Source organism: Eupeodes corollae, chromosome 2 (genome assembly GCF_945859685.1).
Source record: "Eupeodes corollae chromosome 2, idEupCoro1.1, whole genome shotgun sequence".
Taxonomy (NCBI): Eukaryota; Metazoa; Arthropoda; class Insecta; order Diptera; family Syrphidae; genus Eupeodes; species Eupeodes corollae.
Genome location: NC_079148.1, coordinates 114805547 through 114831673, shown reverse-complemented (window position 1 = coordinate 114831673; position 26127 = coordinate 114805547). Strand labels below are relative to the sequence as shown.

General features: G+C 32.3%; 1 protein-coding gene across 5 annotated transcripts in view; it reads left to right on the top strand.

Annotated features, from left to right (window-relative positions):
* Positions 1 to 26127, top strand: part of LOC129946247 (cell adhesion molecule Dscam2) — a 209739-nt gene that overhangs the window by 171791 nt on the left and 11821 nt on the right. For all 5 annotated transcript variants that reach the window (XM_056056371.1, XM_056056373.1, XM_056056372.1 and 2 more), the window contains exons 17-26: positions 11832 to 11976; positions 12043 to 12479; positions 13442 to 13595; positions 13662 to 13779; positions 13877 to 14039; positions 14140 to 14637; positions 14706 to 14852; positions 24425 to 24577; positions 24688 to 24782; positions 24862 to 25748. In XM_056056371.1, coding sequence (XP_055912346.1) covers positions 11832 to 11976; positions 12043 to 12479; positions 13442 to 13595; positions 13662 to 13779; positions 13877 to 14039; positions 14140 to 14637; positions 14706 to 14852; positions 24425 to 24577; positions 24688 to 24782; positions 24862 to 25748 — 2797 coding nt within the window. The remainder of the gene's footprint in view (positions 1 to 11831; positions 11977 to 12042; positions 12480 to 13441; positions 13596 to 13661; positions 13780 to 13876; positions 14040 to 14139; positions 14638 to 14705; positions 14853 to 24424; positions 24578 to 24687; positions 24783 to 24861; positions 25749 to 26127) is intronic.

The following is a 26127-nucleotide window of genomic DNA, read 5'->3' as shown; positions in this document are numbered from 1 at the left end:
AAAGGCATTAAATCGCACGATCTAGGCGGCCAATTGATCGGTCCCGAACTAGAAATAAAATGTTCACCGAACTCGCCTCTCAATAAGTCCATTGTTGCGCGTGATGTGTGGCATGTGGCACCGTTTTGTTGAAACCACATGTCATGCAAGTCAAGCTCTTGCATTTTGGACAACAAAAAGTTGGATATCATTTCACGGTAGCGCTCACCATTCACAGTTACGATACGATTTGCATCATCTTTGAAGAAGTACGGTACAATGATAAAGAAGACAGCGATGAACTTTCTTAACAGAGCACGCATTTTGATAATACAATTCAATAATTTGCAACGTTGTTCGCTTGTAAGACGATTCATGGTTAAATTATGGACCGAACTGAAGATGACAGTGAAACAAAACACGAAACGTGCGTCAGCTGTTCTAACCAGTGTTGCCAAAAAGATATTAGCTAAAAAATCACCCTTTATATACAAATACTAATTGGATGAATGAGAAATTTTTTGAAGTCATTTATTACCAAATTTGTTGCAGATTTTATTATTTTATGAAAAATAGGACTGTTGAATTTTTGTCATAAACTGAATGTCGAAAACAATATTTTCTTTGAGTCAAAAATCAATTTTTACCAACTTTTATACATTTTTTTTTTGGGTTTTATTTTTTGTAAAAAAAAACAGTCAATTCGATTTTTCTCAAAATTTGTCATAATGTTGAAAACAATATTTCTTATAAGAAAAAATTAGCATGAAGCTATTATCTCAAAGTTTTCAAAAGATATTTGAGTCGAAAATCATTTTTTACCAACTTTTGTTAGTTTTTTTCTTCGTTGCCCAAAATCGTTTTAGAGATGAAATCATATTTTAGTCGTAAAAATTTGGAGGTGACAATTTTTTTTTTTCAGTTTTTTTTTGATTTATAAAAAAAACCGTTAAATGGATTTTTTTTTCAAAAAATATACCTGTTTGGTATCACGTTACAATATCTATATATATAAAAATCAATGCCACTTTTCGTTGTAATGTTATAACTCAACAATGCCTTAACCGATGTGGCTAATTTTGGTTTTGAATTATTCGTGGTAGTCCAGAGAAGGTTTGTTCGTAGAGAAAATTTAAAAAAAAAATCTTGAAAAGGTGTAAGATCAACATCTTTCTATACTCCCATATACAAGCAATTTGCTGTACAAATAATTGAAGATACATACATATGTGTCTAAGGGTTGTCAATAAAGCATTTGCACAATTGGGTATGACCGAAACATTCAATCGAACAACCCAAAATTTGCAGGTTAATCAACAGCTGTTTTGGTGGTGCTTTGATATTGCTGTCAGGGCACTTTCGTCAAACATTGCCTGTCATTCCTCGATCAACTCCTACAGATTAAATAAACGCCTGTTTGAAGTCATCAGTTCTTTGGAGATATGTACGAAAATTGAGAATGAACATTAATATGCGTATTCACCTAACACATTTGTTAGAAATTGGTGATGACAAAATACCAATCGACAGTTACCAACGGATTGATTACTCTGCCGAACAATTTTTGTACAATTGGGCAATCTATAGACGAGTTGATTGAATGAGTTTTTCCGAATATTCCTCAGAATTACAGAAATCATGATTGGTTGAGAGAACGCACCATTTTAGCACCGAAAAACAATTATATCAATGCCATTAATTTTCAAATTCAATCGAAACTGCCAAGGTAGTCAGGACATATAAATCAATTGACAGTGTTATGAATCAAGATGAGGCAATGAATTATTTAACTGAATACTGGTATACCACCACATTGCTTGAATCTGATAATTGGTTCTTTGATTATATGCAAAATATTAATCCACGAAAACTGTGTAATGGCACTAGATTGGCAGTAAAAAAGTTATTGCCAAATTTAATTGAAGCTACAATCTTAACTGGTAAAGTAAAAGGATAAGTGTTTTTGATACCGAGTATCCCTATGATTCCAACTGATATGCCATTTGAATTCAAAAGATTGCAATATCCTGGTGCCTTTATCATTTGCGATGTTCAAAGATAAGGCACAAGGGCAAACCCTTTACGTTTGCGGTGTCAATTTGGAGGAATCATGTTTTTCACATGGCCAATTTTTTGTTGAGTGTTAAAGAGTGGGTGTCCCCAACTGTTTATTTAATCATGCCCAAAATGAAAAAAAAATATTGTTTATCCAACTGTTTTAGACTAACCAATATAGCCCACCATAGTAAAGGTACCCAATTCTTTTTTATTTTTTACTTTTTACTCTTTGCTGATAAATATAATATAAACAATATACCATTTGGGTCCTTTAGACTTTTGAATAGCTAGAAATTTAAAATATTTTTTTTTTATTTGAATTAATGAACTTAATAATTATTTTTTTTTATAACTATGCCTCATACGTAGCGAAGCACGTACCGAGCAGCTAGTATTATATAAAATTTAATTCAAGTCTCGTAAGATATTTAGGGTTAACCAAAATTTTCACCTTTTTTTTCAAACTGCTATGGTAAAAACACCACCCACACAATTTTCTTGAGACCCCTTTCTGCATCTTTCTACCTTATTATCTGTATAACAAAATTTATTTGAAGTTGATATCTCTTCTGGTTCTTGAGCTATGGAGGACGAAAAAAACGTCGCGAACGTACGGACGTACAAACGTACGTACACACGCACGCACAGACATCTTTCTAAAAATCTTTTATTTCGATTCTAGTGACCTTAAAACGTCGAGAAATGTCAAAATTTTCAATTACATTACAATAACTTCCTATGGGAAGTTAAAAATTGTCACCTCCAAAATAACGACTATAATATGATTTCATCTCCAAAACAATTTTATGCAACGAAGAATAATTTTTTGAATTGATAGTTTTTATTATAAAAAATAAAAATTTAAAAAAAAACATTACTCAGAGTTGGTAAAAATTGAATATCGATTCAAATATCTGTTCAAAAACTTGAAATTTAGGCTTTAAACTTATAAGAATTAGAATTAAGAATTAAAATAATTAAGAAATATTGTTTTCAACATTCTGAAAAGTTTTGAGAAAAATCAAATTAACAGTTTTTTTTACAAAAAATATAAACCTAAAAAAAACAATACTAATAGTTGGTAAGAATTTACTTTCGACTCAAATAGCTTTTCAAAAATGAAAAATATTGGCTTTAAACTTAATTTATTGCACACAAAATATTGTTTTAGATATTCAGTAATTTTTGTATAAAAATCCAACAGTCCGTTTTTTCATAAAAAAATAAAATCTAAAAAATAGTACGCAAATTTGGTAAAAATTGATACATATAGACAAACTTTTAAGCAAGACAAATCAATAGACTGGATGGGAAGTTATCAGTGTGGGTCGCATCCCAGCCTCTTTTTATTTTTTTTGATTTATAAAAAAAAACCGGTGAATTGAAATTAAAAAAAAAAATAAACAAATTTGTTTGATATCGCGTTTCAATATACAATACAAAATTTGATTCAAGTTTCCAGTGTCACTGGTTTTGGGAGATATTTAAGGTTAACCAAAATGTTCACCTTTTTTTAAATTGCTATGGTAAAAAATACACCCACACAATTTGTTTGACAATCTTTACTGAATTTTTCTGCATTATTACCTGCATTTGCATTGCAAAATTATTTAAATTCGATATCTCTATTGGTTCTTGAAAAAACTTCGGAAATGCAAGAATGTACGGGAGTATGAACGTACGTGCATACGCACGCAAAAACATATCTGTAAAAATCTTTTATTTCGACTCTAAGGACCTTGAAACGTCAAGGAATGTGACCGAATATAATAATTTCTTATATGGGAAGTTAAAAATATACAAACCTATTCGAAAATGAGGGATTAAAAATTATTTAATAAGACAATGGACATAGGCTTTTATTTTTATTTTGACGAATTTACCAAAGAACAAGGATTTTTAATTTTAGGGTTAACGCGTTTATTTATCGCAATTTTAAAAATGTCTGATTATGTAGAGGTTTTTATTTTACATTTTACAAATATATTTTAATAATAACTATTTAATAGGAGCACAAGCAACGAAATACTATAACGGCTCTACAGAGGTTTTTTAATTCAATAGACATCGTAGCCATATTTCAATGGAATTTCACAGTTTATAGAAAAAAAACGCTTTTTTTGAAAAACTGTTGTAAAATAATTTATATAAAAATGAATCGTTTTGATGAATATTTTGCATACGAAGAAGTTAGTTAATAGTGACCAAAGGGTAGTGAAACTTAGAATTAACTTCGATTTCTGAAATGATTTTTCGACAAAAAGAGTTTTCTTTAAACAAAAATTCCCATCCAATTTTGTGCTGTATACAATTGGAATTTAACTACAATTCAATAGCCAAAGGAATATGAGCTTAAGTCTTTTTCAACACATTTTGTGTACACTACATTGAGCCGGAAATGGAGCCCAATATCACGGTCTTGCATCTATGCACGAAATAAAGCAAACTTCTGTAGAGAAGTTCATTGTGTGTCGAATATTATCATTTTCATTTTTATCTCCAACACTATTTGATGGCCTCAAAATTGTTCAGCCTAGGAATTTTCTATTGTTTTCTCTCAAGGAGGATTTCTTTATGTAGCTGGATGTGTTGAAAGTGCCATGATTGATGTTGATTTAACATTTTTTTTTCAATCCGCAGTTGATGTTAATAAACACAATCTAAGATTTATTTTGCATGTTTTCAAATTACGAATTAATTGCAAAGTTGTATTTAAAATTGATGAAGCACTTTTGCTTTTCACTTCTCAAATTAATAAAGTCTGAAAAATTGAAGAGTGCAAAAGTCCTTTCAAGATTTAAAGCAGAACAAAAAATAAGCATAGTATGACTATAGAAGAACGAGCTAATTTGTCTGTCTAATGATTTAAGAAATATTTTTCTGATAAGTCCTTCATCCTGATCAATCAAAATATTCAAAAAGGGCTTATTTTTGTAACCAAATACTCTACAGTGTAAATTTGCAATAGTTTAAATATATTTCATGTTTAAAACAACATCCATACATTTATTTAAATATAATTGTAAAATAATGGCAAACTTCAAATGAACTCTTAATTCGATCCCAAATAAAGGTAGAGGACAGATTTTAGTTTGAGAACTATGATTTTTATGTAGATTTTTCAGCCTTTGAAGTTGGCATCTTTTTGGATAAACGCATTTATATGTGTTCTAGGCTAGGGAAGTCCAGACTCAAAACTAAGTGAAGATGGCTTTTGCTTAAGAGCCAATTAGATAGGAGTTCACGCAAGATAATCACCCCAAGCACTCTTAAAAGTTTGGGATAGACTCTATGCAAAATAGAATTCACTTAATCACTTTAATTTAACAAAATGCAAAATAAATGGGGTGAGCTCAAAACACCGGAATATTTCAAATAGCCATAGGAGATAGTTTTTAATATTTTTTTAAATCACTGTTCATGATAACGATGAGAAAAATTGTATTAAACAAGTGATATGTTTTTTTTTTTTTAAACTGGTATAAGTCCACTTTTGGAAGAAAATGAGTTAATGGTGAATTAAATATGATATTTACATCTTTTTTGTATAACCGTTATAGGGCTTAAATTCGACATCTTGCAAAACTAAGTAGTGCAACCAATTTTGTTTTTTATTTATTTATAATTCGTTAAATACTTACTTTAACAATTATTATTAATATAATATATACTTAAAATCTAAAAACTTACGAGTAAACTAGACTGTTGAAAAATATTAATTTGCAATTTATACTTTTTATATTATCATTTGGTGAATTAATATTAGAGTGAAATTCTTTATAGATTTCAACAAATTGGTTAATTAAATTTAAAACTACCAAGAACTGATGTTGATGAAATTTGTCCCTTTATTATTCCAATAATAAAACAAAACTGCAAGTACATCCTATGATTTGTCAAAAAAAGATGATTTTTGAGAGAAAGTCCTTGTGTATACGGCGGTAATGTATGAATATCATGAAACCACGGAAGAGATCGTAGACAAAAACGCAAAAATCTTTTCTGAATAGCTTCGAGAATAGCTTCGAGTCTTGTGACGTGTACAGCGGCGTAGAAAGTTAACCATTGTGTACAAGCATATTCCAGGACTGGTCTCACAAATGAAAGGTGTTAAACTCATGGTTTTACATTTTTCAATATTTAAAACAAGACGATTATTATTTCACAATTATCTGAATAATATTAAGTCTTCTTGCAAGAGAAGATAGTTAGATGTAGAGTTAATTTTGTTTTTAATTTTAATGTCATCAGCATATATTAGGATAGACGAATTTTTTATGATCGAAACCAAGTCATTTATAAATAAAACGAATAGAATAGGACCAAGGTGACTACCCTGGGGGACACCAGAATACAAAACAAATGAACCTAAACACTCATTACGAAATTTAACACTATAACGTCTATCTTGCAAATGTGAGGAGATCCAGTTTATGAAACAGTCTTTAGAAGCTTTCTGTGATGGTTTTAAAAATAATGTTTTATTACACAAGTGTTACAATATGAACACATAACGAGTGTGCTATTTGGAGTCTTTTTAAATGGATTCTTTTTTTAGAAACAGACAAAAATAGTTAAATAAAAAATCTTACACATATCGTCAATATTTGAGTTACAAAATAAGTGATCCCAATTGATCGTACATAATAAGTTTTTTCAAAATTACTACTACTAAAGTCGAGTTCTAGTTTGTTGTTATTAGATAGCATATGAGGTGAAGCGATGTTTAAGTTAAGTGCTATGTCTAATGCAGGATGATGGGGATCTTCATCCACAATTTTGACAGCAGAAGAAATCGCAGCTGCTTCAGAGCATATGGTCTCCGAGAAAAATACCAGATTAAGTGTTTTACAGAAAGGTTCACACACCGTTAAGCTGACGTAAGCAAAATAAAGACAGACCATTTGTTAATACGTTCTACGTTTTTTGGAACGTAGAATTATCGTCGTCAATTTGAATCCAATCTATAATCACCAACAACCAGTACTTCGTCTTCAGGTTCCAAAAGGATAAAAATACTTTCTATACAGTTGTTTAGTTTCTCATAAACCTCGTTCTTGGAGCTTGGAGGTATATATGCTGATGCAATAAATAAATGTCCTGTTGCCATTTAAATTATCGAAAGTCGTCAATCAGGTAACCAGTGAAAGTATTGTTGATAATGGCGCCGTTTGAGTTATTACGATCTTGTCTAAACACTTGATAAGAGGAGTCAAAAAGCTCTGAGTCCGAGATAGAATTGTTGAGCCATGTTTCCGCCAATATTATGATAGCATAAGGAAGATTGTTAGTGTTTTTATAAACCATGTTGGTTTTTGGCCGAAGTCCATTTACGTTTTGATAGTAGATTATAACCTTTTTAAGCTGCTTTGACGGTGGTTCAGAATTGTCCGATACTGACGAAAAGGGTTGTTAGACTTTTTATAAATTCAAAATGATGGTGAATTTAAAACATGGAAAATATTATATATATAGTATGGTTACGATGTAACCTTTCAGCTTAAGGTCTGACATTTACGATAATTTGAGCCCTGTGCACCATCTTTTCGCTCATACCACTGAAAATATGGCTTTTGTAAGTGAAAGTATTGCTAAAGACCCGAATGTGTCGATTCTTCTTCGTTCTCAGGAATCAGGACTGTCTTATGACACATAAAGGCGTATTTTGCATTTGAATCTACACATACATCAGAATCTACACATAAGTCCAGCTCACACAACAATTGAAGCCGGCTGACTGACTATTCACAACGTCAACAGGCGGTGCACTGCTATTTTTCGAACAAAATGTTCTCCAGCGACGAAGCATATTTCTTACTCGGTGGGTATGTTAATAAACAAAATTTTCGTATTTGGGTTTCTGAAAATCCTCAAGTAACTGAATAGGTCATTACATACACAAAAAGTCAATGTTTTTTGCGCTATAAAAAGTGGTCAACGTTAAAACTTTATAATAAAAAAAAATGTCACGCAAAAAGTATTTTATAGGTGTTTTATTTACATTTTTTTTGAAACTGCAAAATTATGTATTATCAATTAAAAATCGAAAAGACCATTATTTGATCATTATTCAATAGAGTAATAGCGGTACCCTCCACCAAATTCTTACTACTCGACGACACGTCAAGACCAAAACTTTTTTTTCTTAAACTTTTATTCATTATGAATTTAACTAAAAAATAGAATTAAGTGGTCATGTGAGATATGTAACGGATTATGATTCTATTTATTTAGTTTTTAGCTCCCTATCGGACTATGGAAGTTTTTTAGTTTTAATTTTTGTACCTGTTTTCTTATTTTCTTTAGTTTTAAAATAACGTTCGGAGTCTCTCAAGAGTTACCGAGAATTATTTCTGAGAAGATGACACATGTTCAATTTGTCTTCAAAAACAAAAAAACAAGTAAAAAAAAAGCTATTCAAAATAAGGTCGAGGCAGCTGAGAAATTCTAATAATTATGTTTTAAGTTTTCAGAAGAAACTAAAATTAAAACAAAAAGCTAAAAAAAAGGTTACAATACGGAAATTGTCGAAAATTTTGTTAATATAATTGAAAGACTAAACTGAATTTTCCAAAAGTGTGGCATTTTTTGCTATCAAATGGGACATTAGCTGTTTTAAATCGATCGATATTTACTTTTTTTTTTATTGAAGATGAACATTTTGAACACCCTTTAAAATTTTTTAAAACATCTTGATTTTTTTTTAATTTGGAAAACAAGTAAGTTTTCAAATATTACAATCTTTTATTTGCTGCCTTACCATAAATCCGACACTAATATTTTTTTAAAATTTAATTAACAAAGACATATTTCAACTTTTTATTATCTGTATACAATACATTCTTTAATATAATAGGAAGTTCCTTAAAAACTCTATTACTCAAAAAAAAAAAACAAATTGTTTAAGTTCAAATTTTCTATTTTACAACCAAATAATTCAATTATCAAAATAATGTCTACAAAATGTCTATAATTTTGTTATACTAAAAAAAGTGTTAAAAGTCCATTTAGGAATAAAAAACCGTTTATTTTCCTAAAGTTTTCAAATTTTTCAATTGTATCGCTTTTAAGTTTTAAAATGTTACTAATTCAAAAGGCATAACTCTTAACTCTGTAACAACTTCCTATAGCATATTTTTAAACACTTACAAATGTAAATCCTTAAATATCTTATAATTTGTAAAAATGGACTTCTATCACTTTTGTTTTGTGTGCAGGGCCGGACAAAGCATATGTGCAGGATGTGTAAATGCATAGGGCGCAACATTCTGGGGGCGCCTTGCCAGAAGCAAGAAACGTCATCTGATCTTGCCCAAATAAATATTTACTAATATTTGCCATTTTTTTAACCACAAACATTTATAAAATAATCTCAAAAAAATATCCATATATTTTACTATGCACCGTACCCATACCTCTGTATGAGAGTTCTCATCAAGTTTTCTTATTGCTCACTGTATTTGTGGAAGAGTTAAGTGCCTGTTGACAGGTTATGAAATATAGAATAGAATGGAAAAGGAACATAGAGTGTAAAAATTATAGAGGGATGATTCTCGGTGGAGTCGAATCGTTCTGCCTGCCCGTTTTTTTTTTGAAAGTTGTAAAGGCTACTTTCAATGTTTATCTAGTCTGGTGCAGAATGCAGATTGTTTCAATTGCTTTTTCCCTTTGTTCGATTATTAAGATTAAATAAATAGCTATCAGTTTTTAATAGACAAGATAGTCGAAGCCAAAGTTATGATAATGGTTCGAATATGAAAGGAAAAGAAGCGGGTGTTCAGAATCGAATTCGAACCCTGGAACCAAGAGCATTTTTTGTTCCATGTTGCTCGCATTCCTTAAATTTAGTGGTTAATGATGCTGCTCGGTGCTCATTATATGCAGTTAAATTTTTCGGTACAATTCAATGTTTGTATAACTTTTTTTCAAGTTCCACAACGAGGTGGGATATTTATGAGAAAAGTCCTACTTTGAAACCGCTTTCTGATACTAGATGGGAGAGCAGGTTATATACATTGAGGCATTTAAAAAAAATATAGTAGAAATATATGAAGCCCTTATGAAAATAGGAAATCTAGATGCCCAAAACATTGCAGAATCGTTAGGATATAAAATTTTTGATTTTACATTTATTTCCTGTATGCTGATTTCGTTGATATTTTAGAAAATATAAATAAAACTAGTAGTCATTTACAAAAAGTCCATCCGTTAATCTGTCAGCTGGCATACAATGTTTAGAAAATACAAAAAACAGTTTGATTATAATGCGTTCTGATGAAAAATTTAATTAGTAGGTAGTTCCATAGAAATACCAAAAATGTTTCCTGAAGCTTCATCATTGCGATCTCAACGCAGAAAAAGACTTTATGCTGATGAATGTCCTGAAACTATATTAAACCCAAACCAAAGATTTAGAGTACATCTTTTCTTTCAAAATATTAAATCAAGCCATTCCATCAATTAGAGAAAGGTTTGAACAGCTTGATACATATAACATTTTTTTTTTATTTTTGATTAACATAAGCGAATGTTTAATAAATAAAAATGTACGTGCTTCATGCCTTAATTTGAAGAATGTTATAACATTAGGTAGTTTATAGATTTAGATGGAAAAGAATTGTTTCAAGAGTTAACCGTAATATCGCTCCTTGTAACACCACGAAGCTCAAGTTTAGATGTGTTAAATTTGATTTATAGTTCAAACCTTAAAGATTTTGCTTTGAATTTAGTAATTGCTCTCCAAATCCTTAATACAATCCCGGTCACGCTAACTTCAAGAGAACGTAGTTTTGCGAAACTTAAAATTATTAAAAATCATCTTAGGACAACCATCTTAATTGAAAAGGAAGTATTAAACCTTTTAGACTTTGATGATCTCATTTCTGAATTTGCAAAATGTAAGGCCAGAAAATTATGTTTCCAAGTTTAAACGTTTCCCCTCTTCACATTACTCCGATGCGTTTTAGTTTATGGTTAAGTCTTATTGGGGATACCTCGTTAAAAAATAAACGCGTTGAAAGTCTTAGTCCTGTGTAATGTGCGAAAAGCTTATGCTTTCGTACCAGTTTACGTGCAAAAATATAAAAAAGGGGCTCTTTCTACAAATCTTGCACAGGGCGCAAGTTTGGCTAGGGCCGGCCCTGTTTGTGTGGTTATGAAAAAATATAACTTTTTTTTTAACAGTTTATTACTGATTTAATGTTCTCAGAAACTGATTAAGAAATCGTATTATTTTATTTTAACGATCTATTTTGTTTTTACAAAGCATCAGTTGAAAATTGAAAACTAATGGAATCATGTTGCACTTTTTCTCATTTGAATCAAGGTTAACAATTTTCTTTGTTTTTTTTTAAGGCTTGAATGTGATATTCTGTGGTTTTTTTGAACATTCAAATTCCAAGTTTGCTCCAAATGCAAGCTCACGACGCAATTTAGTTGTCCCAACTATTTAAATTAGTCTTGAAGATTATATTTGAGTTAATTTTCGGTTAAATTTAAGTTGTGTCTCAAATAAATTTTATTTGTCGTTTCAACGTGGACTAGAGTTCAATAACAATATCAGAAACCACAACACTTTTCTAAATCAATATCTCAAAACCTTACATTTTTTAGAGTTTTGAAACAATTGCTGAAGTGTTTATTTCCTATTCCTTTCCCGATGTCGTATTTATAACCCATAATAGAACCTTTAAAAAATAACCTCATCTAACTTTAAGTTACACCCTCCCTAGCATTCCACTTAAAAAAATACTATTTCAAGAAAATACAATTTTGATAACCTTTTTTTCTTACAGTTCCGCCTAAAATCATGCCAATACAAGCAATGACCGATATGCTTCGAGAAGGAATGCGAGCTGCAATTTCCTGTCAAATCTTGGAAGGAGATTTACCAGTTAGCTTTCGTTGGGAAAGGAACGGCAAACCACTTATTGGAACTGGGTAAATTATCAACACTTTAGTTATTGTTATGTATTTAAAAATTTTAAAAATTGTTTGTTCTTATAGAAATGAAGTTTTTCGCCGATTAGATGAATATTCAGCCAGTTTAGTTATCGAACATATCACTTCAGAACACTCAGGAAATTATACATGCATTGCTAGTAATGTTGCTGGCACTGTTAAATTCACCGTTCCTCTAACAGTTAATGTTCCTCCAAAATGGATCCTAGAACCAAAAGACTCAAGCGCACAAGCCGGACAAGATGTATTATTGCACTGCCAATCCGAAGGCTATCCAAAACCGTTGATAACATGGAAAAAAGCTATCGGTGCTAGTCCAGGAGAATATAAGGATTTCTTATACGAACCAAGTGTACAATTATTTAATAATGGTTCGATATATTTCAAAAAAATTAGCAAAGAATCGCAAGGACATTTTTTGTGTGAAGCCAAAAATAATATCGGATCGGGTGTGAGCAAAGTGATCTTCTTAAAAGTTAATGGTAAGTCGTAGAAAATCATGGGATATAGAAAATAAGAGACAATCATTTTTAAGAGTACAATGTATTGTGTTTTTTTTTCTGCTTATAAATGGCGCCCAACAGTAAACACTCAAGTTCCATTATTTCAGTTTAACCTACGAAACAGCAATTAATGCCTTCCACATAAACCAGTAAAGTGCCATTTCCAACACCTTGGAACTAAACTTAAAACATTTTTCTGAAAATAAGAGATTTTATAAAATTTATTTCACAAAAAGTCACAGAAAGTTTCTTAAGTTCAAGTTTTTAGTTTCTAGGATTAAATGGTTTTAATGGACTTTGTCCTGGTCAAAAGACATAATTTGTAAGTTTTTCATTTTGTATTTAAAAGCACTATATAACTTCTAAGAATTCCTGTCTTCGTTAGAAAACAAGATGCAAGTCAAGTTCCTTGAATTTAAACAATTTGAATAAGAAATGTGACTTTCAGCAAACTCAACACAAAACTAAATTCTTGGAAAAGGAAAAAAGAAACCCATTAAATATGATTATCCTTTCCTCCTATTTTTTGAGTCCATCATCATTCTTCTTGCAACTTTTAAATTAAAGCCTTAAAAAAATCAACCCTTCTTTGATGCTTCAGAAACTATTTTAAGCCCTTTTTTTCCTTCTATTCGTCTCTTTTCCATTCTCTTGACATAAAAATAAAAGAAAAATAGAATTGGAACAAAACAAAAAAAATAAAATAATTTATATTTTCTACTCCTGGATGCACATTTACCTATAACCATATCATACTAAGCACACAAACAACCAAGAGAGTAATCTTCAATCATCTCCTCTTTTTCCGAGTGAAGGACTTTAAATTAGAAATAAAAAAAAGAAGAGGCAGAGCAAAATAAAAAAAAAAACATAATCCTTCGTTATTTTCTTTTTCTTATTCTATTTTTTGTTTGTTTATATATTTCCATTGCATCCACCAGTGCCCGCCCATTTCACAACAAAAAACAAACAAATCTCCGTGCCCAAAGGCAAACAAGTCCACGTCCAGTGCAACGTCCAGGGCGACAATCCCATTGACATCAAATGGAAAATGCAAAGCACCCAACAGTATCTAGACGAATCCTTGGACTCAAGGTAAGTAAAAGATATAGATGCATAATTTCCTTTTTTCTTCATTTCTATTTCTATACAAATATACAGATACACCATTCGAGATCAGGTCCTTGATGATGGAATGGTCTCAGAACTTGGTATCTCCCACACCTACCGACAAGACACAGGCATCTATATCTGTCAGGCGAGCAATGCATTTGGACAGGTAAGAAGAGTCTGCACTTGAGGCTATACACAAATACCATATCCCAACCACCTGAAGCCGGCTTGTGTGCTTATATTTGTTTTCTCTTCTTCTTAAGGACGAAATGTCAATACAACTCATCGTTCAAGAAGTACCCGAACAACCAAAAAACCTCCGCATCAATTCACAACAATCGCGCAGTCTTCAGCTCACCTGGAGCCAGCCATTTGCTGGAAACAGTCCAATCGAGGAGTACCATATATTCTACAAGCAAATCACAGGTAAGGACCAACAAAACCAAAACACAAACTGAGCAGAGAGAGAACAGAATTTGAAAAAAAAGTTAAATCCTTTCATTTCCTAATTACTTTCTCGATGCAGACATTTGGCAAAATGCCGAGCGCATATCCATCACCGGCTCTCAAACGGTTGTGAACATCCAGAACCTGCGTCCCGCCAAGGCATACCACATACGAATGTCGGCTGAGAATAAATTGGGTTCATCTGAGTTCTCCGAGGTGGTGCAGGTCACCACCCTCGAGGAGGTGCCATCCGGGCCACCGTTGAATATTCGCGCCGAGGCAAAGAGCTCCACGGAGATTTCCGTCACATGGGATGCACCCGATCGTGACCACTGGAATGGCATCCTACTCGGCTACTATGTGGGCTATCAGATGTCATCATCGCCCGAGGACAAGGAAATCAATCCAACACAAGGCTTTAGCTTTAAAACTGTCGAAGTTAGGTCACACTTTGGTGGCGAGACCGTTTTGGCCAATCTGAATAAATTCACCCAATACCATGTGATTGTCCAGGCATACACCAGTCAGGGCAGTGGTCCGCCAAGCAAAGAGGTGGCCGTCCAGACTCTGGAAGATGGTGAGTCAATCTATTACACCCAGTTATAATTGCTTTCCGTGTATAACCGAATAAATCGCCTTTGGCAGTTCCGTCATCACCACCAGAGAGTCCGCAATGCGACGTACTCGGTTCGACATCGATTTACATCACCTGGTCACCACCGGATGTCGATGGGCAGAACGGCAAAATTAGGGGCTACAAAGTGTTTTACATATCAGTGGATGAACTCTATGGTAAGTGGCCAATATAACTGTGTAATGAGAAAATCGTCTACAAATATACATCCAGAGCTACCCTCTATCCTGGATCCTTCTGTTCCTTCATCATACATATTTACCTGCAAACCTTTTCGAGTGTAGGATATATTATTTGTGGCAGAGGGGGAGGGGTATATTTTGCTCTTCATAAAATGAGAAAGTCAATGTTTTGGGGTTTATTGCAATATTGGAAGATGGCCAGATTTTTGAAAACATGTATGTGAGGTGAGGTTTATAACGACCATACCTACCGACGGTGTTTGGCGCTCGCTTGCACAGAATTAATCGGATTGTTCAGATTCTTGAGTGTGAGTTTAACTTCGAGTTCGTTCAATTCGGTAGTAATAAAGGAAATGAGTTTATTAAGGGACCGAAAACAGAGATTAAGGATGGCGACGAGAAGTGTGTTTGTTTAGAAAAGTTAATATTTTAGGTACACTTTATTACTTTTAAGAGGCAGTATTTTCGAAAAAACAAAAAGAAGTTTCTTTAAAATTAAGAAACAGTTTTATAATATTTCGCCTAAAAGGTTTATCTGGACAAAGTTTTGAATTTACTTTCTATTTATATGGAAGAAACCACATATAACTGATGGACATAGTTTTCAAGAATTTGGAATAAAAGTTTAAAAAATAACCATTAAAACTTACTTTGTTGTCTTCTGTATTGTTAAAAAGACATGATTCCATTACATCAGCTCACAATATTTGATTTATGAAATTAGTAATCCTGTATGAATGAAAAAACAAAAAAGAGTTTTAATGACCAAAATTATCTATTATTTAGTATTTATCTATTTTTTGATTAGCTTACACTTTAAGATACAATATCTTATTTATAGTGTAGCTTGTAAAATGTACAGTAAGTTAATACATAATTGATTTTAATTCCTTTCCCATTTGTTTCGTGTTATTAATACTTTTTATTTCTCGCGGCAATACATTCCAAATTCTTACTGAGATGACAAAGAATTGACGTTCAGATGTTAGATACTGAAAGAGTTGAAAAAGTTTTATTCATTGTAAAGATCCACAGGTTGGCGGATTAGAAGCATATCAGAGAACAAGGTTCCCAAGAAGTTGGGATATATGCTGCGAAACTCTATAGTAACGCCGTAAATATATGTATCTTATTGCGCTATTAAATGCAACCGTTAATTTCCTTTAACTCTCGAAGTCTAACTTACAAAAAATTTCCCAGCCGTAAGTAAGCAGAGGTAAATTCACCATTTTCACTAGCAGAATTCTAATTGTTAGAGGAATAAAGTGCTGTGTTGACCATAGCATGCATAGGATACCATACGATTTCCCAATAGTATTGTACCTATGTGTCTAGGTAAGGCTGCGGTTAAAAACTACACCTAAATTTTTAGCTGAGTCGCCGTTAGCAAAAGGACAGTTATTCAAAAGGATTGCTGGAAAGTAAGACACATCAATTTTGTTTTTTGAAACCACGAGACACTTTGATTTCTTTGGGTTAAGAAGTAAGCAGTTAATATCCGACCAACGCTCAATCAAGCTTAAGTGCTCATTTATACAAGCTGCAGAGTGTTCAATACGTCCCAATAGGCAGCTCAAATAGAGTTTGATGTCATCAGCATACAGACGTTTTAAACATTGTCTTACAATTAAAGAAAGTTCCTTAACATAGATTGAAAACAACAACGGGTCAAGAATCGAACCTTGCGGAACACCGCTAACGACAGGTAGGAAGTTGAAAAGAGTTCTGTTAACCTCTACTGCTTGCACTCGATCAGTAAGGTATGAAAATAAGAGCCTGACTGCGGAGGAAGAAAAGTTAAAATGACGTAAGAGTTTTCGCAAAGTATCATGTGATTTACCATGCCAAACGCTTTTGAGAAATCGAGAAGTATTAAAATTATTATCTTATTAATTATCCTCGTCTATAGCTTTTTTTATGTCTTCCGAGACACTTAACAAAGCTGTAATGCAGCTGTTTTCCTCTCGAAAGCCTGATTGCTTGGGTGTTAATAGACTGAACAGATTAAGAAACTCATTCATTTGTTTTTGTATAATTTTCTTATCTTTAATTGAAATGTATAGTCAGCTCGAAGTTTTAGAATTAAGTCTTTAAAAAAACTCGGGATCATAATATTAGAATCGCTATAACAATTGGATCTTTGCATAAGTTTTAAATTTAAATTATTATTGCATTGTATGATTTTTAATGTGTAGAAGTTTATTTGCTAGTTGAAAAATTTCCAGAATATAAGGTTTTGAGAATTTCTTAAAAAAAAAATTAAAATAAGTTGTTGGCTTGGAAATATATTTCTCTGAATAACGGTGCATGGAAAATACGGTTAGGCTCTTTTCAATAAAATTAATTATGTGAATAGTGATATTCCAGAGTAATAACTTTAAATATGAGTTTTGGTACTATTAAGTGCTACTGTCTAATGTAGTTAAGTATTAATCCCAAGAACTCGACAAAATGTTTAAGTTAAAGAAGAAAAGAGGGGGGAAACATTGATACTCATTTTGGACAAAATCTGACGAATATTATGAGAAACTTGATTTAAAGACTTAAAAAACGTTACCAAAAGTACTTTAAGATTTGGAATACCTACAGTAAACAATTTTAGAGAGCTAAGGACGTGAAGTCTTTTTCAAATAACTCGAAAACTATTGTTTTTTACTTTCAACATAAATGAACTGTGTATATACGAGTACATATATGGTAAGAATTGCATTCGCAAAGAATTATGAACTCGAGAGTTTAATACAAAATTTCATTACGATGGTAGAGAAGTCGAAAAAAGGTTGTCCCAATTCCGTTCGTCTGTCCTAGTTCCTAAAGCATAATCCATTAGGTCGATAAAGTTCAGACTTGAAAGCTAAGGTGTTAAGCAGATTCACGCTAAGCGTTTTTACCATTTTTTTAAGACTACAAATAACAGCAATACCCATACTCACTTTTTGGTAAGAAATCTGAAATTCCCTGTTTCTCAAAAACGAACAAATAGCTTTTTATTAAATTTTCTCTAAAATTATGAGATTAATGGACCAATTTCAATACTTTAATCGCACAAGCACTTATACATTCTAAATAATATTTGATAATCAAAAATATCAAATTTTACCTTTCAGATTTTTAAAAATATATGAATTTTTTCAAAATTCGATATTTCAAATATGGGTTAATATTTCTTAACGCAAGTTAAATATAAAATGTATAAGCAAGTACTAAAAAACTTCATAAACAAATATTTTCTATTTAAATAAAATATTTTTTTACTAAAAATTAATTTAAAAAAAAAAAACGCTCTAACGATTTTCAAATTAAAATTTCGAAAAATTCGAGTTTTTTTGAGAAATCAAATGGAAATTAAATTTCTAAAAACAAACTTATTTTCTTAGTTCGTACGATAAAGCTGTGCTCTTTATTTTGAATTGCTTGTACACCCTGTAGTTTTATATTTCAGCATAAACAATATTAAGACACTTTTATGTATTTTTTTATCAAAAATAATTTACAATATTTAATTTTTCATAATATTGATTTATTTACATTAAAGTGTAAAGTGGTCTCTAAACAATCATTATTGGCTAGGCGCCCAAACGAATCAATAATTTATACAATAATTTAGTTGAAAGCTGCTGAATGATGCTTTCTTCATGGATGCTGCTTTGCAACGTGAATGGTTCCTCTAAGTTTCTAACAAACATTCTTCCCGTCAAAATAACACTATGCTGTCTACAACTCCACCACTTTTTCAGAATTTGAATTTTGTTTGAATTCTTTTCTATAATTGGGGGCGTAAAGAATTAAATTTATTTATATACCTTGATATTTGTCAACTTTGAAACATCTTTCTCTCTTTTGTATTTTGAAAGTGCATATTCTTTAATATTGTCAATTATTGCATTCGTAACAAATTTCGAACTTGAGATTTTAATCAAACATGACATTATGATGGGAGAAGTCGAAAAAAGTGGTACTCCCGATTCTGTCCGCCCGTCTTTCTGTTTATCTGTACTTGTTCATACAGCCCAAACTATTCTGTCCATTTGTTCAATAGATTAGTAATTCTAATTACCTTTCGAAATGTTCACTACAAGTTGTATTGGATGGATTCAAGTCTGTACAATGGGGAATAAGAAACCGCGTAGAAGTTAATATTTCGAAAACGCAATGCTGTCTTGTATCGCTAAAGCGAAATATACCCTCCTTGTTATTGTCCATTAATGGCACTTGCATCGAGGAAACTGAACATCTCGATATTTTCGGTATGTGTATCACCAACCAAGATGTTTGGTTTTTCTGGGCTGGGTTCCTGCAACTTACTTAAGCCTCTTGGATAGTATTGAACGAAGAGCATTTAGATTGATTGGTGATTTTACCATCCTAAGATCATTAACGTCACTTGAACATCGTCGAACTGTTTCTTGTCTCACCCTCTTTTACCGTTATTTTAATGGTTTATGCTCTAGAGAAATTCCAGTTGCATTCCTCCCCTTAAACAGTTCAACCGTAATACTCGCGCTTTTAGGAATGCTCATCACTATACCGTCGATCCCAACTTCGGTCGTACTGTCAAGTACAGAGATTCGTTCTTTAGCCGTACTATGCGAATGTGGAATGCCTTGCCACACTCTGTCTTTCCCAGCCATTGCAATATTCAGGAATTCAAAACCAATCTGCACCGACATCTCCTTTCATCCCCTCTCTCTCTTTCCTAGTGATTACACTGTGTCTACATAATAAGGGTAGAATTATCCCTTTGAGTGGGCGCTTATTATAAAAAAAAATTGACTTCAAATTAAGATATTAAGGTCTTCAGTCGATTGGCGTTAGACGTTTTTTTTTATTTTTTAAGTCAAAAACCGTTAGATTTTTTTGTCACCGACATTTCTATTCTTAATTTGGCTTCTTTTAATACAAAAAAACATTTTTGTATTGCTCCAGAACCGTTTTTTTGTTTTTGTTTTAAGTTTTCTCAAAAACTAATGAACCGATACCAAAAATACTTTTTTCTGCATAAGCACTTATACTGTCTAAATAATATTTGATGGTGATTTCTGATATATTCTTTTGCCTTTATATTTCACGAAACCAGCAGAGTCTCAAACACGTCATCGATACATTCTAAAATTAATATAAAATTCTCTTGCGGAGTGCAAAAAATATCAAAAGGGTTTTGATTGTCTTCAATAATATTGCATAACTTTGCAATATTTTCCCTAGACGCTGGATATTAATGTGCGATATCAAATATTGCACAATAATATTCAGCGTCTAAGGACCGCTTAACAGAGTCTAGTGACTTCTTAACAGCGGTAAATTGAAAAAATATAGTTTTTTTGGTTATTTTTCAAATTTAGAAAATCAACACAAGGGAAGAAATATTGATTTATTTTCATTTTGTTTGCTATCTGATAGGTTTATTAACTTCCTATAGGAAGTTATTGTAATGGGTCCGATTTGTCAAATTGAAAATTTTGACATTTCTCGACGTTTCAAGGTCCCTAGAGTCGAAATAAAAGATTTTTAGAAAGATGTCTGTGCGTGCGTGTGTACGTACGTCCGTACGTTCGCGACGTTTTTTTCGTCGTCCATAGCTCAAGAACCAGAAGAGATATCGACTTCAAATAAATTTTATTATACAGATAATAAGGCAGAAAGATGCAGAAAGGGCTCTCAAGAAAATTGCGTGATTGGTTTTTTTACCATAGCAGTTTGAAAAAAAGGTGAAAATTTTGGTTAACCCTAAATATCTTACGAATCAAAAACGCTAGAGACTTGAATTAAATTTTATATAATATATTGTTACGTGATACCAAACAGGTATATTTTTTGAAAAAAGTCAATATAACGGTTTTTTTTTAAATCAATAAAACTGAAAAAAAAAATTTGTCACCTCCAAAATTTTACGATTGAAATATGATTTCATCTCTAAAACAATTTTGTGCAACGAAGAATAATGTTTTCGACATGTGATAAAATTTTGAAAAAAATCGAATTGACAGTTTTTTTACAAAAAATAAAAACCTAAAAAAAAATTTATAAAATTTGGTAAAAATTGATTTTCGACTCGAATATCTTTTCAAAACTTTGAGATATTGGCTTTAATTTACTTTTATCTTTCAAAAAATCTTGTTGTCAACATGCAGTTAAAGTTTGAAAAAAATCGAATTGACAGTTTTTTTACAAAAAATAAAAACCTAAAAAAAATTTATAAAAGTTGGTAAAAATTGATTTTCGACTCAAATATCTTTTCAAAACTTTGAGATATTGGCTTTAATTTACTTTTATCTTTCAAAAAATCTTGTTGTCAACATTCAATTAAAGTTTGAAAAAATTCGAATTGACAGTTTTTTTACAAAAAATAAAAACCTAAAAAAAATGTATAAAAGTTGGTAAAAATTAATTTTCGACTCAAATAACTTTTCAAAACTTTGAGATATTGGCTTTACTTTACTTTCATCTTTCAAAACACTTTGTTGTCAACATTTAGTAAAATTTTGAAAAAATTCGAATTGATAGTTTTTGTAAAAAAAAATAAAAATACTGGCTAAAAAATTATTTTATTTAACAGAAAATATTGTTTTCGATATTCAGTGATTTTTATATAAAAATCCAACAGTCTGTTTTTTCATAAAAAACAAAATCTACAAAAAATAGTACCTACGCAAATTTGGTAAAATTGATACGAGTACATATAAACAAACTTTGAAGCAAGACAAATCGACATACGGGATGGGAAGTTATCAGTGTGGGTCGCATCCGAGCCTCTTTTTTATTTACAAAATCATCGCTTTTATCAAGTAAAGTTATCAGCAAAACAAGAATGAATTGAACATCGAATGATTCATAAGAAAAAAGTTCATATTTTTGAGACATGCTTGTACCATGAAATATCTTTATAATAATTCTTTAGACTTTTTTGTGCGCAATTACCTTTAAAATCAATCATATTTCATGACTATCGTAATAGCCTTTTCACACTAAACCCAAAACCGGGTTTTCGAAAACCGTTCACACCAAACATTTACACGTTTTCATTAGATATTTAAATTTGTGAGTAAAAAGTTTTGTTCCTTTAAAAGAATTCTACGAACTCAAATTGATTATAACGTAGCACTAGCTCATCTAAAAAAAGAGTTTCAACTGAAGTTTTGGGGACAGGTGGAATGGGCTCATGACATGAAGCAACAAGAACTACAAGCTCCTCTTAGTTCACTTCAACCGGTCCAAACAATTCACCAAGGAGAAGCTAATTGTGTAGAAAATATATAATAGAATCAACAACAAACCAACTGTTACAATAAAAATTCTTTTTTTCTTTCATTTTCTTCTTCTTTCACAACAAATTTAAACCAAAATACTGAGCTTATGACTATTGCTCCTGTTGGCCAAAAGTGCCTTCAGAATCGACATTTATTGTGGGCTTCCGATTTACTTATAGGCGGGGTTGAGAAGATTCTGAACGATTTCGCATAGGTCCTTATGGCCGAAGCAGAAAAAGTCAATTCGTACTTCCAGATTCGTACCAAAATCACGCTCATCCTAAACGATCACTGAAGCTGTTATGATGGGCACCAATTTCTCCATGACTCTCTCATTTTGGCTTCTTCCTTTGAGGACCCGCCTGGTTTGTCCAATGCACTGAGGATCTTCTTGATGTTGGCAGGCTGTTCATCCACTGTTGTGGTTTTATTCACTGGAACAAATATTCCCACATTGTGGAATGCTGCGACTTAGCCTCCACCAAAAATTTTCATTCATACTTATTTTCCTCTACAAAGGAACTTACCACCTTTCTCATGTCTCCCAAACCCTTGTGATTAAACGTAGTTACCGGAAAGGCTTTCTGCAGGTAGTAAGCCAAAGCTTCGGACATATTTGTGGTGACGAGTTCGAAGACGCATCCCTTGGAAACGTCATTACGAACTATGAGCAAGTCTTCCTCGTTCTTGGGGTAGTTACTCTAGTAGCCATAGCTTAACAAAAAGCGTTTGAAACTCTGGAGGATCATAAAAGAACCGCGAGTGCCGCAAATAGTGATCGGGGCTTTTATTCTCGGCGTTGGCAAATTTTCCCGCAATTTTTCTGTTGGCACGCAGCTCCCCCAAAGTTTCCCTTTTTTATTTTCTCTTCCATATTCTGTAAATATAAAACAAAAAGAAATTATTCTTATTATGTAAGAAAATTGTATAAATAATATTACTTACCACGACCAAATTTATTTCAAAAAGAAATATTTGTTTTGACAGCAGCCATCAGCTGTTTTGTTTACATTAATTTGAGCGCTGAATGTTTCGAAAGGTTTGTTCGTTTAGTTCAACTTTGAATTGCTACTAGTTTTCGAGAGGTTTTATATAAAACTTGTGGTTTACGAAAAGTTGTGGTTTACCAAAAATGTATTTGTAAACATGAGTTTTCGATGTAGGTTTTCGGCGAAAACCGATAATTTCACGAAAACCGGGTTTTGGACTTGGTGTTAAAAGCCTATTATATTTTTTTCGGTGCAGAATTCTATGAGCCGACAACGTATTTACAATTGAATACAATTTTTTACTCCACTCTAACATTTTTAACATAACTCCAAAAAAAATCAGATATGCGAAAGATAAAATGTCTTCAGAAAAATAATTAATCCCATTCAAATGTTTGGAGCGTTTGTTTTAAAAAAAAAATCAGGATTATTTTGATATTCCAAACAATAACTTTTAAGATATTTACAAACAAAAATGTTTAGTTTTTTTCAAAAATGAAAAAATAAATCGTAACCAATATATTACATTTTTTTAATTGTTCCCAGTATAGATACAAACATATTTATCACTTCAAAAACAAAATTAGCCCTAAAATAAATGTATGGAACGAAGAATTACGTTTTTGACATCTGGTAAAAACCTAAAAAAAATTATTTTTAAACTAGAGTACTTTGAGAAGAAATTAAGATATAATGAATGTTATGATATTACTTTTAACACTTGATAAAATGTCAAGAAAAATCAAACTCTTTTATGGATACAGGAAAGCAAATAGACTGATATTCAAAAAATCTTATTCCTTATAACCAATTTATTGTAAGGCTTGAAAACTAAATTTTATTTAACCATTTTCACCCCACTTTTTGCTGTTAAAAATAGCATACTAAATTGTTTCTAAACGACAATGTAGATATCTTTGGTTTATACATTTGGCGTCTAATTGAACTTATAGCCAAATCGTATTCTATTTCTCTATTTCTAACCTAAATAAATGTCTATGCACACAATAAGTTACCTTTGCGAAATCAAATTAAGTTCAGCCCTAAAAAATTATTGATATACGGATACGGCTTTCTATTAAACATCCTTATGGCTTTATTTCCCTCTCCTTTAATTTTTTTTCTTTGCAAAAGAATACAACAAAATTATCACATATGTCACGTCTCACATGAAAAAAGAACTTATTTGCTGAGGTTTTAAATTCCTCAAATTCACTCTCACTTAAAGTTAACACAAAAAAAAACACATCCTCATATAAATCAAATACATTGAAGATTCCTTGATTTTTGTATGTTGTTTTATTTCTCACAGAAAAAGATCCTGAAGTGGTTAAGTCAACAAACCAGTATCTAACGATAGATAACTTAAAGAAATACACCAACTACACAGTATGGGTTTTAGCCTATACCAAAGTCGGCGATGGCATGAAGACAAAACAGTTTCACTGTCGAACATACGAAGATGGTAAGTCTAAGTACTTGGTTTTTATTACACACGATATACATTAACTCAACTTGAAACTTGATTGTGTATTTATCCTTCGACGACTGCTTTTCCACTTTTTTCTTACACAGTTCCGTCTGCACCGCAGGACATTAAAGCCATACCAGCATCAAATACAAAAATAATAATCTCTTGGTTGCCACCAGAATTTCCCAATGGAGATATCGTAAGAAACGAGAAAACGAAGAAGGATGTTGGCTCTGGATGAATTTCATACTATTTTTGTCTTTCTTGTATTTTTACAGACGGGATACACATTCTATATGTCAGTGCTGGAGGGTGGTCACGAGGAAGGAACTCATAAACGACTACTCGGGCCCTTTGTCGAGATGCATGAAACCCAACGACAGCAAGAGGCAGCGACGTATCAATTCTGGTTGACAGCGTCGACGAAAACGGGTGAAGGTGAAAAAACTCAAGTTGTCACAGTCCCGCCGAACAACAAGGTCCCTGCCAGGATTGTGTCGTTTAGCCAGAGAATTGTAACGCCATGGAAGGAGAATCTTGTTTTGCCGTGTCGAAAGGTTGGGGCTCCAGCTCCGGTGACTATTTGGCGACAAGACGGGCATTCTATGGAAACCAACTCCCGCAAGACCATTGCCAAGAATGGAACGCTCTTCATAAGAGACTGTCAGAGTACCGATGCAGGCAACTACACCTGCAGTGTGGAGAACACCTGGGGCAAGGATGAAATTGTCTACAGTTTGATCATCAAAGTGCCACCAGAGCCACCGAATTTGACCGTAGTCAATACCTACACGGATAGCTTGCATTTGGAGTGGGTTGACAATAGTCATGGAGGCAGTCCGGTTTTGGGGTATGTCATTAACTTCAAGAGAGACAATGGAGACTGGGAGGAGTTGCAAATCGATTCGAAGACTAACTCACACTTGTTGAGCAATCTGTGGTGCGGCACAAGATATCAGCTGTACATTACGGCTTACAACAAAATTGGGACCGGGCTGCCGTGTGATATAGTGAATTCTTTTACGAAGGGGAATCCTCCCGTGCAACCGAAACACTCCCAGATGATAACTAACAACTCAACGAGTGTGACGTGCTGGCTGGACTCTTGGGGCGATGGGGGATGTGGTATATTGTATTTTATGATTGAATCAAGACAGTATGGAAGGTAAGTCGAGTTGACAGCTAATATTTTTGGGATATTTTTAATTTTTTTAGATTATCCGGGTTTATTTTTGGTATCCGATAATATTTATTATTAAAAAAAGTAGAGAAAAACAAATGCATCTGTTTGAATTCAGTAGAGACATTTTGTTCGGATAAGTCTGGAAAATTCGGTTATCTTTTGTTCAATAGTGTATCAACACTAAGACCAATTCATTTCGAATAACTTCAAGGTTTGTTATCGGAGTCTGATTTACTCACCAGGGGTACTCATTTCAAATTGTCTCAAGTTATCCTTTATTCCGGATAACTTGAGACAGTTTAAATATTCGATATTTAATAAATAATCTAGTGGTAAGGACTTTCTCACGTGAGTAACAAAT